The following is a 15,505-nucleotide window of genomic DNA, read 5'->3' as shown; positions in this document are numbered from 1 at the left end:
GATATTATTAATAAGAGAGTACCCAAATCTATTAATCTTATAATAGCCAAATCACCACTGGTCCCGGTTCTGAAATTGACTTGACCATTACCATAATTTTTAGAGATAAATTTTGAAAATCTTTTTTAACAAATGGAGAGTACAGTTCACCCACTATGATTAATAAAATATTAAAATTTACTTGCCTTATAACATGTAACACTATAAAAATAAACTGGATTCATATCTATGAACTACCAAAATGAAAAAATCAAAGGCATCAATATGTTGAAAAAACCTCTATAAATACTAGGACTTTCTGCATTAACAAAGTTCATCTCCACATTAGTAACTCTAGGCCTAGTAATAAATACTAGTTAATATATCATCATTATCCTTAAGATGCAGTACATAGAATGGATTAAGGGTCACAGAAAGTGCTCGTCTCGCAAAGATAGAAAAATCAGAATAATCGCAAGTGGACTTTCTCAAAAATGCCGAAATTGTTCTTCACAGCACACAGCAAACGAGCTTTCTGTTATGACTGATGCTGAAGTTGGCATCATCGTGTGTCCGCAAGGTAATTACAAAACTAATTACATTTTTTTCCATATATATATATATATACACATGATATACCATCAACAAATATAATTTTTTAAGCATAAACGTACATGCATCATCATAACTAAACATGCGAATCCAAGATCTTGAACATGATTATTAATTTCACGTAAAATTAAAGAATCATAAAAATTACTTGGTGTGGGAGGCGTTATAATAGTAGATAAACCGTATTTTTTTCCTTTTTCCTATTTTAAATTACTGATTTCTCTCCTCTTGCTCTATAGGTAGCAAGCCTTACTCTTTCGGTCATGCAGATGTACATGAAACTATTAACAAATATGTTGGTGAAGAAAGGCCTTCATCACCATCATCAGCAACCATTGATGACAAGTATGTCCAAAAGTTCCGAAAAGTCAATTCAAGAGAACTTAAAACACGACTCAATTCTCTACAAGACCAGTTGGATTTTGAATTAAACTTGAAAAGTAAACTCAAGAAAATGAATAAGAATGTGGAGAGCCAACAAGAGTGGTTCAAGGGTCCTATAAAGAATATGAACTACACCGAGGCTTCAATGTTGAAGGAGGGATTGGAAAATCTGCTTTTGAAGGTGAAGAACTATGGTACTGAGCGTTGTTATGGTTACGAAAATGGAAAGTGGAAGGTTGTATAAAATCTACTACTAGTTTTTTATTTTATTATAATAATCGTTCCTGTTATTTATTTTTAAAGGTTAACCTTCGTGCAACCATAAAAGTTATCTCCGTATTAAAAGTACGGGGGGGGGGGGGGGAGTGAATTGATTATTTTTAATAACTTTTATAAGTAGTTGACTAGTTTACCAATTAGTCGACTAGAAATAAGAACATGTTAATAGTAAATGCAAGAAATAAAGATATCAGAATTTTTATTGTCACGCCCCGACTTCGGGAGGCGCGACCGGCGGTCAATCGAGTGAACCCAATAGAGCAAGCCTTACCCAAACACTTTCTACCCAATTCAATACGATTAAGGGGTCCGATTCCTTTTAGTTTAATTAGACAATAAAAAGGGGTTGTACATTCTACATGGATATCTTATTTTATAACACAACCTTAAACCGTAGTTAGGCCTCCAAGATTTCATACAGTTATAGTTTAGAGAAAGCAAGAGTACAAAGTTACAACATTGTTTGTTGACCTATCCAATACCCGTACATAACCCCCACAAACGTCTACGGAGCCTCTAAGGATACAAAAGACAATGATGACAACGCCGGCAACAAGGCCCCGGCTATACCTCAAAATGGATATCGATCACAAAAGGTGTACAACATAACCCCTTGATGGAGGAAGGGGCTCACCAACATTCTTGAGAAAAGGATGCTCCGCTACACACGATCGGCATTATCTGCTATGGAGCCACCTACATTCATTTAAAAATATAGCGCCCCCGGCAAAAGGGACGTTAGTACCATGGAATAGTACTAGTATGTATAACTAAATACCATCCTGTTAGAAAGAACAACCATACAAGAGTAAAGAGGAAATAGTAAAAGCAACAAAGTTTCAAATAAGCACCATGCCAACAATATAAGGAGGTTCTCATGATTTTTCACATATTTTCTGAAATTTCAGATTGGAGTATCCCCCACCTTTACATCACTATCCATATTACCACCGCTTCCGTGAGCGGAGTCCGATCACGGCCCGATCAGCTAAGCCGTCTCCCCGAGACGTTACCATTATATCATTATTCACTTTCCAAATTCAATCATCAATACATTACCACCATGTGTATATACATCATGGCGTCCGATCACGGCTCGATCGGCTAAGCCGTCTCCCCGAGACGTTACCATTTTCCGTTATCCATCTCATACCAATCTTTGGTTACACATGTATTAGTTTACCGACACTTAGGGCCACATTTTCCACATTCCATAACTCACGTTTCACATTTGTTCTCATTTTCAACATTTACCTTGCCACTTAGGTTATAAGCATATACAAATGCAATTTAAGTCATAAGCATAGAGGGGAATTCGTTAAGTTTGGCATATTAGTCCCAAAGTAACCTTGGCGTGACAGTTAGGCATTTAGCACATAAATCATGTTCTTCATGCATCTTCCATTTACAAGAATAACACATTAAACATCTAAAGAATTACTTACCACTTATGTTTTCACAACATCAATTCACTTAACATAACAGATACTGCATTAATCACGTTTCGAACTTACAACACTTGCATGGGTACCATGGAAGCTCAATTCTAAGAGGAGGGAGTTTTAACCATACATACCTTAGTAACGCTTTCCTTAATTCTTACAAAATTCCAAGACTCTTAGCACCTCAATCTATGGTATAAGAATTACAAATCGAATGAAGAATTAGAGACGAGATTAAGATTTTAGCTTGTTTGAGCATATTATCAAACATTAAAGGTGAATTGTGATCTTAGGCCCCTTTTTAAAGGAAACTTCTTTAATATTATACCCCGATTGCTGTCTCTTTAGCTTTCAACCTCCCCCATAACCCATTATCTCTTGTGCATGCAAGATTACTAGCCTTAAACCCATGTACCAACTTGCTAATTACCTATTTTAACAGAATTTTTGAGATTATTGATGAGGGTACAGTTCTTACCTCTTAGGATGAAGACCTAGTAACTTCAATTGACAATCTTCAAGGATTTGGGGCAATGATTTAGAGAGAACTTGATGAAGATTACTCCCTCTCACTCTAGAACACCCTCTCTCTCTCTCTCTCTCTATTTCTTGAAAATAATAGAAAAATGATCTATTAGGGTGTTTTTAATGTGATGGAGTCAGATTTTAAAAATTAGAAAATAGGAGCCCCGAGTTAGATATGCGATCGCATTTGCGATCGCAAAGTTGACATGCGGCCCGCATAATGGACCGCAAAAATGCTCCCCAATACCTGAACACACTGTCTGGGTATGCAGCAGAAATGCGGTCCGCATACCCATTCTGCGGTCGCATAATGCACCGTAGAACTGCAACTTACAAAATCCCAAAGGAATTATGCGACGACTATGCGGTCTGCATATCGGTTACGCGATCGTATAATTGACCGCATTGGTGACCTCAAATTTGACCAACACACTGACTCACTCTGCGGCGACTATGCGGTCCGCATACCTGATATGCGGCCGCATTCTCGGACGCAGAATCGCACTTTCTGGAAAACATTATTTTTTTACTTTTTAATGCATAGATCAGTCCAAAAGGGTCCGAACCACGGCGAGAAAGCTTGCCGCGAAGAATTTTACGCATCTCTAACACATATTCCTGATTTAGCACTACGAGCTTTCGGGTATAGAGTAAAAATCTTGCACGGGCCTCACATTTATACTGGTTTGGATTCAATGTGAATCTTAGTCCAGTCCCCCTGGGTTACAAGGGCGTTCTCTTTTAGTGATCGATTTTTTTGAGTACAGAGTGAATGGTGTAGTTTTAGACCAACTGCTTAGTCTCTATGTCTCTTTTCTTTTCTTGATACAACGCCTCACTGGTGTTTCTCTCTGTTTCTTCTCTCACTAATTACACAGCAGATCTAAAGGAACTATAATGTTTGTTTGTAGTAGAACAAAAAGTGAGTAGATGGTTTGATCAAATTATGTCATTTCACGTCCGGAACGTCTGTATATATATACTTTCCATGAGGCTTTCAAGAATCTTGAGAGACTGCAAACCCAAGGGAGTTGTTCCTTGAAAGGAATCAAAAAATTAATTCTTTCCAAGAAAAAGGTTAAGTTCCCGTTAATCTTTCTTGATTTATGGTCTTGACGAGCTTTCCATCGGCTACGCATCTCTCTGTGGTACTTGAGTCATATCCGCTGGATCCCTTGATTGATTTCCAGTGATTGTGTTTCCCTTTGATTTGAGATCTTCTAGTAATAGCTTCCCCCAGACTCTGATTGATTATCTTTGCCAGATCTCAGATGTTTCTTCCTTTTCCATCGCTGATTCCTTTCCTTGTTAGCTTCTGTCACGACCCGAAATTTCTACCATCGGGACCGTGATGGCACCTAACATCACACTCTCTAGGCAAGCCAACGTTAGAGTTTTATTACCCATTTTCCTTTACGTTTCATTGATCAAAAATTTACAAGCTAATTACACTTTAAGTTCCAATTACACAATATTTCTCATGTTGCGGCGTGCAACCCGATCCCACCATATTAGTACCAATTACACAATAAGAACAGAAATTTCATAGTTTGACTCAAAACTCTCCACAATATTTAAACCTCAAACCAAAGAAAACGGAAAGCTTGTACATTATGAAACTCACATGAATAATACTACTCAGCGAAATCAATCCAAAATATACCATAAAATACTGATAAACCAGCTTAAGCCAATAACATGTATAATGAAACTACGGGATATCTAAAACCTTCAATAACGGAGAACAATATCTAACAAGTAGCAATTAAACATGGAAGTACTAGTAGGCAGGAAAGACAATATAATAAGAACGGGAAGGAAACAGGCAAAACACATAATTTGGCGGCGCATAGGTACTCGTCACCTCACCTATGCGCCACTCATATGGATTTTCACATAGCTATTAAGTCAAGGATCCTTAATCCCATGAGTCAAAGTTAGACACAACACATAGCTCGATCCACAGGCCACTCACTGCTCAATTACCGTTTTTCCTCTAGACTCCACCTCCAAACCACTCGTATCTAGACATAATTAACTTGATAACATCAAATAGAGTTAAAGGAATCAATTTCAATACATAAATTTAGGTTTCCCAACGTTTTCCCCAAAAAATAAAAAATTGACTCCAGGTCCGCTTGGTCAAAACTCAAGGTTCGGACCAAAACCCATTCACCTATTCACCTACGAGCCCGAATATGTAATTAGTTTCGGAATTCGACCCCAAATCGAGGTCTAAATTCCCGATTTGCAACCCCAATTGTTCCAAAAACCCTAATTCTACCATGAAAGAACAAGATTTAAGACTAGGAATCTAATGCCCGAGAGCGAAAAAGAAACGCGCAAGGAAAAAATCATCACCTGCTACAGGGACTTCTCCGCTGCTTTGACAGCACCAGAGACATCGAGATCAGCTCCGCCGATTATGCCATCAAGAATGTTGGCAATAAAGCCTCCCCCTCTGAAAGGAGTACCAACCGTGGCACCGATCATCCTTTCGGAACCCCTCAGCTCCCCTGATGAGACTGGAAAGTTCTGAATAAGATCGTTCGGGTCGTCGATTTCTTCGAATAGCGACCCATGTTCTTGGAAGGCCCCGAACCCCGACCCATCAGGATCGATGCTGCTAGCAGAAGCTACATTGAATCCGGCCGTACGATCCAAAGCTACATCGACGTCCCCTTCGAGGACCTCCGGCTCCTTAGCCCTGCCGGACCCAACCGCCCCAGACTCAGCAGCTTCCAACCGGGGTGCCTGTAAATCTCTCTCGCTGGACCTCGTTCTCCTCCTCAACGGACTTCCATCATCGTCCTCCCACTCAACATCAGGGTTCAACCCAGAGGTTAGGGCAGCAGTTTCATCAGGACGAGCAGTGGCCGCCCTGTCTTTCCTTTTCTTGTTCATATCAGGCCCCAAGGCCTCCACTTCACCATCGGGGGGTGGCCTCATCTGCATATTCTGCAAGGCCTGCACCAACATAATAAACGTGATACGTCGTTGCTTAGAGCTCGAAAGGGAACATAAAATGCGGAGCACGAGAGGTAAAGAAACCTCATCGTGATTCTTAGCCACCCAATGCTCCTTAGCCATGACGGTCCAGGACCGAAGACGATACGGGAACCTTTCATCCAAACGCTTGATCCATCCCGCCGAATCTGGGACCACCTCGAGATGCCAAACAACGGCTGGAGAGAGCGCAAAGAGGTTATCATGACAAATAAAAGAATAATTGAGAAGCGGCTAAAGGGAAATTCACTTACGTCGATCGTTCCATCACTCGGGAAAGGGCATCCTCCGGGCCGGGATGATATCCGAGGTCCTCGCTCGAATGAATCTGCTCATCCATCCCCGGTCCTTCCCCTCATCAACATTGTGAAGAAAGATTTTTTTGACCGATGTCGAAGCTTGGTTAAGCCTCGATACAGCCGAGGGCGCTACAATCTGGTCAAATGGCAGAGGGTAAAAACCTCTCCTATAACCCTTCGGTAAAATGCTTGAGCATCAACACGATCCTCCAAAAGGACGGTAGATCTGACCAAGGGTCACCCGATATTGAGCGCAGAATTCGAGGATAACCGGATCAATTTGCAAAGGAGGAGATTTGATAGATTTATCAGGACCGAGGGTGAATGGGTAAGTATATATGTAAAGAAAGCCATCCTTGAAGTCGGTAATGTTGTCGCTGGGGTTAGGAATTTCTACCTTTACTGCCTTGCTCCATTGATAGTCCTCCTTCACTTTGTCAGCATCGATCATGACGCTAACATATCGAGATACGTGCTCACATCGACCTGGTGTAGACGAGGGAGTTTCGATGTCGAAACCATTCGACGTGTCAATATCGGGAGAGGTGCATTTGTCCAAAGTAGGAACCGATTTGTTTTTCCCCTCAAACAGTCGGGACGACGACGTAGTATCATTCCTTCGAGGGACTGTCCTAGAAGTACTAGCCATGAAAAATGGTAAAACCTTTCCGTAAAGAGAGGGAAAGATGTAAAGGTATCAGATAGCGAAAATTCTGATTTATGAGCCTAAAGGAAGGGTGAAGATGGGGAGTATCTAGCAACTGGAGCATTTGTAGGAATCGCTAGGGAAGCAGAGGGGATGAACCTAGGACAGTTCGTGGGTTTCTCGATTACCGCATTTGACGGCGGCCCTGCATGGTTCCCTAGGACATGGCATTTAATGCTTAGATGGTTGACATCATGGCAATAATGGCCTTGAGACGACGATTTAACATCGTTTCCTATCACTTCGTTCTAGGAAACGCGGAGACTATCTGTGTGTGGTGAAATCAGGGGAATCCGTCTCCCGCCATTAAGGTATATTCGGAATGTCGTGATAGCACCTCGAGGTTTTGGGATCATGATCGGGCTCCCTATCTCGAGGATCATCCGCGGCCCTGCAGTGGCTTCGAGGTTAAGGGATTTCTCCGCGGCCCAGCAAAAGTTACAAAGACGGGGGACTCCCGAGGCAAGTAGCTAAAATCAATAGGCTCTGGTTTCTTGTCTAGCCGTCCCATCCCCGTATCTTTACATTTAATGCACTCTGTACCATACCGTGTTCCCTCGTCTATATAAGGGGAACCCATACCATTTTGTAAGGGACTGATGTTGCTCCATTTCTCCACAAGTGAAATAATATCTCTCTCTCTCTTTCTCTTTTCTTCTAAGTTGTTCATTCTCACTGGCCCGAGGCCGCCTTAGCATTTATCGTTTTCTTGTTTGTTCTTCACTACTTTGCTTAATATTGGTAACGTAGAGCGTTGCTTAATCATATCTCCGCTTGTTATCCCATTCCTGATTGCCCTCAGTAGCTCGAGCTAGGCTCGAACCTCGACCCCGAGGTCCCCGTCGACTGACTTTGCGTCTGGGAAACAGACCCCCTTGGTTTGGTTACTGCCTCATTTTAGCTTGCATTTCATCATTATATTTCACATTTTTAGCATTAACTGCTTTAGCAACTAGCTCGGGAATATATCACATATTTTTAGAATCCCATTTACAAATTTAATTGTTGTTACCATTTTCACAGTAAACAAGGCGTATGTAACAACCATGCCACCCTGCATCAATGCCGCACCAAGTCCAGTACGAAATGAGTCACAATGTACGGTATATGGCCTAAACTCGTGGGCAACACCAACACCAGCATCGTAGTCAAAGCTCTCTTGAGATTCTAAAAGCTCGCTTCACACTCGTCTGACCATCTGAACGAGGCACCCTTCTGGGTCAACATGTTCAGTGGGGATGATTTAGATGAAAACCTCTCCACAAACCGACAGTAATAACCCGCCAAACCCAAGAATCTACGCATCTCCATGGCTGAAGTAGGTCTAGCCAAATTCTTAATGGCCTCAATCTTCTTAGGATCCACCCGAATACCCTCTTTTGATATAACGTGACCCAAGAAAGCAATTGAACTCAACCAAAACTTGCATTTTGATAACATAGCATATAACTGGTTGTCTCTTAAAGTCTTAAGTACGATCCGAAGATGCTGCTCGTGCTCCTCTCGGCTGCGGGAGTATATCCAGATATCGTCAATAAAAACAATCACAAAGGAATCTAGATAGGCCTTGAACACCTGGTTCATCAAATCCATAAGTGTTGCTGGAGCATTTGTTAGCACGAATGACATCACTAGAAACTCATAATGCCCATACCGAGTCCGAAAAGCTATCTTAGGGACATCGGATACCCTAGTCTTGAACTGATGGTAGCCATACCTCAAATCGATATTTGAAAACACCTTGACACCCTGAAGCTGATCAAATAAGTCATTAATCCTCTGCAATGGATACTTGTTCTTGATGGTGACTTTGTTCAACTGCCGAGGAAGTTGTCAGGGAGGTTGAAAACTTTGAGAATAAGCCTTAGTCCAACCTGGACGAAATCGAAGCAGTAAATTTGGGGGACGCCGAGACCGTCAAGGAGACTCGCATCAGCATTCACTTGTCACCAACAAAGAAGGAAGAGTATATTCGTTTTCTTAAAAGAGTATGAACACATTTTCGCATGGTCATATGATGACATGACCGGTTTGAGCACGTCTATAGTGGATTACAAGTTGCCTACTAATCCCATGTGTCCACCAGTGAAACAAAAACTCAGAAAATTCAAACCATATATGAGCCTGAAAATCAAGGAGGAAGTTACTAAGCAAATCAAAGCTAAAGTCCTCAGGGTGGTTGAGTACACAACCTGGTTAGCCAACATTGTGCCAGTTTTGAAAAAATATGGGAAGGTCAAAGTGTGTGTTGACTATCGAGACTTAAACAGAGCAAGTCCCAAGGACGACTTTCCACTGCCAAACATACATATCCTGATCGACAATTGCGCCAATCATGAACTCCAATCCTTTGTAGTTTGCTTCGCGGGTTATCACTAGATCTGGATGGATGAAGAAGACGCAGAGAAAACCGCTTTTATTACACCATGGGGGGTATACTGCGAGAAGATGATGCCATTTGGTCTAAAGAATGTTGGGGCCACCTACATGACAACCATCTTCCATGATATGATACACAAAGAAATAGAGGTGTATGTGGATGACGTCATTATCAAATCCATGAGGGTCGCGGACCACGTAATAGACTTAAGAAAGTTCATTGATAGGTTAAGAAGGTACAGCTTAAAATTGAACCCCGCAAAGTGTGCATTCGGGGTTCCCGCAGGAAAGTTATTGGGATTCATTGTCAGTCGTCGAGGGATCGAGCTGGACCCATCTAAAGTTAAGGCTATTCAGGAGTTACCACCGCCTAGGAGCAAAAAGGACGTGATGAGCTTCCTAGGACATCTCAACTATATCAGTCGCTTCATAGCACAGTCCACAGTCATATGTGAACCCATCTTCAAGATGCTGAGGAAAGATGCCGAAACAAACTGGATCGAGGATTGTCAAAAAGCTTTCGACAAAATCAAGGAGTACCTGTCCACACTACAGGTCTTGGTCCCGCTAGAACCAGGATGGACTTTGCTACTCTATCGATCTGTATTGGATGGAGCCTTCGAATGTGTTCTGGGACAACATGACGAGACAGGGAGAAAGGATCAACCATATATTAATTGAGTAATAAGTTCACACCTTACGAAGCACGGTACTCTCTGCTGGAACGCACTTGTTGTGCTTTGACCTGGACGGCCCAGAAGTTGAGGCATTACTTATGTCCCTATACCACATACCTCATATCCAGGATGGACCCTCTGAAGTACATATTTCAGAAACTCATGCCGACTGGAAAGCTAGCCAAGTAGCAGATACTATTGAGTGAGTTCAATATCGTCTACGTAACTCAAAAGGCGGTCAAAGGACAAGCATTGGCAGACCATCTTGCTAAAAATCTTGTGGAAGGAGAATACAAACCCTTGAAAACATATTTTCCTGATGAAGAGGTGTCATTCATAGGAGAGGACACTACCAAAGCATACGACAGTTGGAGGATGTTCTTCGATGGAGTTGCAAATTTCAAAGGACTAGGCATTAGAGTAGTTTTGGTATAAAAACGGGTCAACATTATCTGGTATCTGCTAAACTCAGATATCCCTGCACAAACAACATGGCCGAGTAGAAGCCTGCATACTAGGACTCAACATGGCAATCGACATGAATATTCAGGAGTTGCTCGTAATCGGTGATTCAGATTTGCATGTGCACCAGGTACAAGGAGAGTGGGCTACAAAGAATTCCAAGATATTGCCATATCTGCACCAATGTATAGGAATTGAGAAAGAGTTTCACGAAGATAGAGTTTCAGCACGTACCCATAATTCAGAATGAATTTGCCGATGCATTGGCCACCTTGTCATCTATGATACAGTATCCGGACAAGAATTTCATCGATCTCATCCTAGTGAGAATTCATAATCAACCGGCGTGTTCTGCCCATGTTGAAGAAGAAACGGATGGAAAACTTTGGTTCCATGACAACAAGGAATATTTAGCGAAAAGAGAATACCCGGAGCATGCGAACAACATTCAAAAACGCACGCTCCGAAGATTGTCCAATCACACAGTGGAGGAAACTTGTACAGAAGAACTCCTGATTTGGGATTGCTAAGATGTATCGACGCAAAAGAGGCTTCTAAGCTACTTGAGGAGATACATGATGGGACCTGCGGCCCGCATACGAATGATTTTGTCTTGGCCAAGAAGATACTTAGGGCTGATTACTTTTGGATGACTATGGAGACATATTGCATCCAGTATGTATACAAATGCTACCAATGTCAAGTGCATGCCGATATGATAAAAGTGCCACCAAATGAGCTCAATGCAACAAGCTCACCTTGGCCTTTTGCTTCCTGGGGAATGGATGCCATCGGTCCGATTGAGCCCACTGCTTCAAACGGGCACAGGTTTATTCTAGTGGCCATTGATTACTTCACAAAATGGGTAGAGGCTGCATCTTACAAAGCTGTAACCAAGAAAGTCATTTTAGATTTTGTCAAAGATCGTATTGTTTGCCGATTCGGAGTTCCCGAGTCCATTGTCACTGATAATGCCTCCAATCTCAACTGTGATCTGATGAAAGCCATGTGTGAAACTTTCAAAATCAAGCACAAGAATTCCACAGCCTATGGACCTCAGATGAATGGAGCTATAGAAGCTGCCAACAAAAACATCAAAAAGATACTAAGGAAGATGGTAGAAAACCATAAACAATGGCATGCCAAGCTAGCGTTCACTTTGTTAGGATAACGCACTACAGTCCGCACATTAACTGGGGCAACTCCCTACATGCTGGTTTATGGTACCGAAGCTGTCATCCCAAACGAGGTAGAGAATCATACATGAAGCTGAACTCAGCGATGCAGAATAGATAAGGAGCCGCTATGAACAATTGGCCATTATTGATGGAAAAAGGATGAACGCGGTATGTCACGGTTAGCTTTACCATAATAGAATGTCCAGAGCTTTCAACAAAAAGGTCAAACCAAGACAATTTGCACCAGGACAACTGGTGGTGAAGAAGATCTTCCCACATCAAGATGAAGCCAAAGGGAAATTCTCTCCCAACTGGCAAGGTCCTTACAAGGTTCACATGGTGCTAACAGGAGAAGCAATAATACATGCAGAAATGGACAGAGAAATTTTGCCAAAACCCATCAATTCAGAAGCAGTCAAAAGATATTATGCTTAGACTATTTACATTTCCTCATCTGATGTAATTGAACTACGCTTGACATGGTTCCCATTTAAGAGGGAATACATATGCAGCCCTGTGGGTTTGGTCATATCATAATAAAATTTCCATTTCCCCTAAGATCAGAAACTGGGGCAGAATTTTGAGGAGGACCCTCAAAATTCCGGAGCAAGTCCAGCCGACGCCATTGCATGCCAGAAAGTCAGCAATTGGCTAAGAAATTGGGGCAAAATTTTGAGAAGGATTCTCAAAATTCCGAGGAAGGTTCAACAAGTTTCGTCACTCGCAAACGGCCGAAGGATCATCTACCAAACTGGGGCAAAGCTTTGAGAAGGACCCTCAAAATTCTAACAAAAGAAAGCTACAGTGTCTCTAAAATGTGTTACAGTCACTAGTTCATCTAAAATTACTTGATATTTCAATATGTTTCTAAATAACTCTATTTTTATCAATAATTTCATATCTTCAAAAAACACTATTTTCGTAACAGTCAGGTGTTACCCAGGGAAACTCAAACGAGGCCTCCAAAATGGAGCATAGCAAGGCCAACAGACAAAGGCACGAACCAACCTCCCCTTACGGAACTAACAATTTTTCTTTGAGCCCAGGCGCATCTGACGTAGCGATAGCATTCGCAAACATATATACACGAAGCAAAATAACTATCGAATGGGACACCAGACACTGAATGTATCCCCAGCTAAGAAACATTCTACCCTTATTTGCTATTTGTTCTTTGAATGGGACTATGACATGTTCTGCATCCTGCATGAGGCTAATCCCTGCCTCCACATCTGCATGAGACTAATCCCTGCCTCCATATCTGTATGAGGCTAATCCCTGCCTCCATATTTGCATGAGGCTAATCCCTGCCTCCATATCTGCATGAGGCTAATCCCTGCCTTCATATTTGCATGAGGCTAATCTCTGCCTTCGTGTTTGCACAAGGCTAATCCCTGCCTCCATATTTGTATGAGGCTAATCCCTGCCTCCACATTTGCATGGGACTAAGCACTGTCCCTCCTTGCTGGAATATCGCTCTATTCCGGTACTATCTATTTGCTTTTAGATCGGGCTAAGCTCTGCCTTTCATTTCACAAGACTAAGCCTTATCTTGCTAACATCATATTATTGCACCTCATGGGCTGAAATATCGCCAATCTATCCAAAGGCGTCATAGTCTAAAGGCATCATCCTCATAGCCGGAAGACACCATGCCATGGCCTGAGGATCTCTCAAATTTGCATATCATTATTCAAAGGCATCATGGTTCGGAGGCATCATCTTCGTGGCCCGAGAACATCATTTCACGGCCTGCGAATCCCTCACGGAACAATTCATGGCCCAGGACATCATGGTCCGAGGACGTCATCCTTAACCGTCGGAAGACAACTTTCATGGTCCAAAAGGGAATCTGCATCATGTTAAATTTTTGCACAAATACATGTTCGTAGCATCTCTTTATCTGCAGGAGACCAGTAAGCAACCGCTATCCTAGCAAGAGCAACCTCGCTTCATTCCTCAACTATCTCGAGCTTAAACCATTCACCATAACCCATCCTTNTTTAAATTCTCGCACAAATACATGTTTGTAGCATCTCTTTATCTGCAGGTGACCAGTAAGTAACCGATATCCCAGCAGGAGAAACCTCGCTCCAGTTCCTTCACTATCTCAAACTTGACCATTCACCATAACCACTCTTGCATCCATCCCGAAATCTCGTGCCCGTTCTTGTAATGACATCATCGGTACATTCCGCCAATGAATCCGGAACTACACATGGACTGATTCCTGTAAAACTAGGGATATGTAGGCAGCTCAAAGACCAGAGCCCGGCCTCTATCTTTCAAAACATCCCATTCGGTCAAAATTGGCCACCATTTTTTTACCCGAAAACTCTTTCATCCTTCACGAGTAAAGAGAGGAAGTTGTTGATACCCAGTTTCCCCTATATTATTCTTGAAATGCATATATACTTTTAAAACTATGCATTAGCATCAATTGGTATTTTTTTCATAATTTTTACATTTTTTTATTAATTTATCTCAGTATTTTATTCATGCAAATAATTACAAATTGTATCACAAATGTTTTTAGAACATGTATTGATTTTATATTACTATTAGGGTCCTATTGAGTCCAAATTATTTCATAAATAGTCCAATGGGCACCTTTTGGCTATAATCGCAATGACTTTGCAATTATAGCCCATGCGTACATTTTTGTATTATTTTACCAGAATTAGTCATTTGCATTTTTAAATACTAAATAACTATTTTTAAAACATTTCTATGCATGAAGTTCATTTTTTATAATTAGTAATTATTTTACAAATTATTTTTATTAATTGTTTGGGGTATTTAATAAATAGCCAATTTTATTTTAATTTTTTCCTAAAATTAACCAACCCAGCACCCCTTATAAACCAGCCCAAAAAGATCCCAGGCCCAATACCCACCTGCCCGACCCAATACACCGACTTATCCTGGCCGTTGATCATTGTGATCAACGGCCCAGATTTCCCCTTACCATAATTAAACTAATCTACACCCCCAAAACCCTATTCATTTCCCACCCTTCCCTGTCGTCATATGTTCCATCCTCTCTCAAATTCTCTCTACCTAAACCCTAATCTCCAAATGCCGTCATCGGCTTAGTCCTCCGTTCTACGATGTTTCTATGTCATCTCATGCCTATATCGGCCTCTTTCTTGCCATGGTATCTCCATTTCTTGGACCCTTGAGGAGATCCTCAAGGGACCTAGGCGGTCTGTATATTTCCCCGATAAAGCTCGCCTAATTAGGGCTGTAAAAATCTATAGTATAAGAGAGTGCCGTGAGATGACGGTAAGTGAGTCAGCTACGGAGAAATACAAGGCTTATGCCGTAGGTGGTTTATGGGTTGTCACTGGATGTTGCGTGCCACCAAGAAGAAATCAGGTTTGTGGAAAGTGGGTAAATTTATTAGCGAGCACAGATGTGAAATAGACACATACAATGAGAATCACTTCAACTTGGATATGGACTTGATTTCTCTTGTCTTGATTCCATATTTGGAAGTGTCCATTAGGTTCAAGATTAAAGAGTGTATTACAGTCGTCCACCACGAGTATGGTTGTACTATAACCAAAGAAAGGCA

General features: G+C 41.6%; 1 protein-coding gene across 1 annotated transcript; it reads left to right on the top strand.

Moving 5' to 3' along the window:
* Positions 382–1,219, top strand: LOC109234731 (agamous-like MADS-box protein AGL61). The gene is made up of 2 exons (XM_019400794.1): positions 382–559; positions 831–1,219. The coding sequence occupies exons 1-2, from the start codon at positions 382–384 to the stop codon at positions 1,217–1,219; spliced, it is 567 nt and encodes a 188-aa protein (XP_019256339.1).

The sequence above is a fragment of the Nicotiana attenuata genome, chromosome 11 (genome assembly GCF_001879085.1).
Source record: "Nicotiana attenuata strain UT chromosome 11, NIATTr2, whole genome shotgun sequence".
Taxonomy (NCBI): domain Eukaryota; kingdom Viridiplantae; phylum Streptophyta; class Magnoliopsida; order Solanales; family Solanaceae; genus Nicotiana; species Nicotiana attenuata.
The sequence above is the reverse complement of the archived record's forward strand: the minus strand, read 5'-3'. Positions and strand labels throughout refer to the sequence as shown.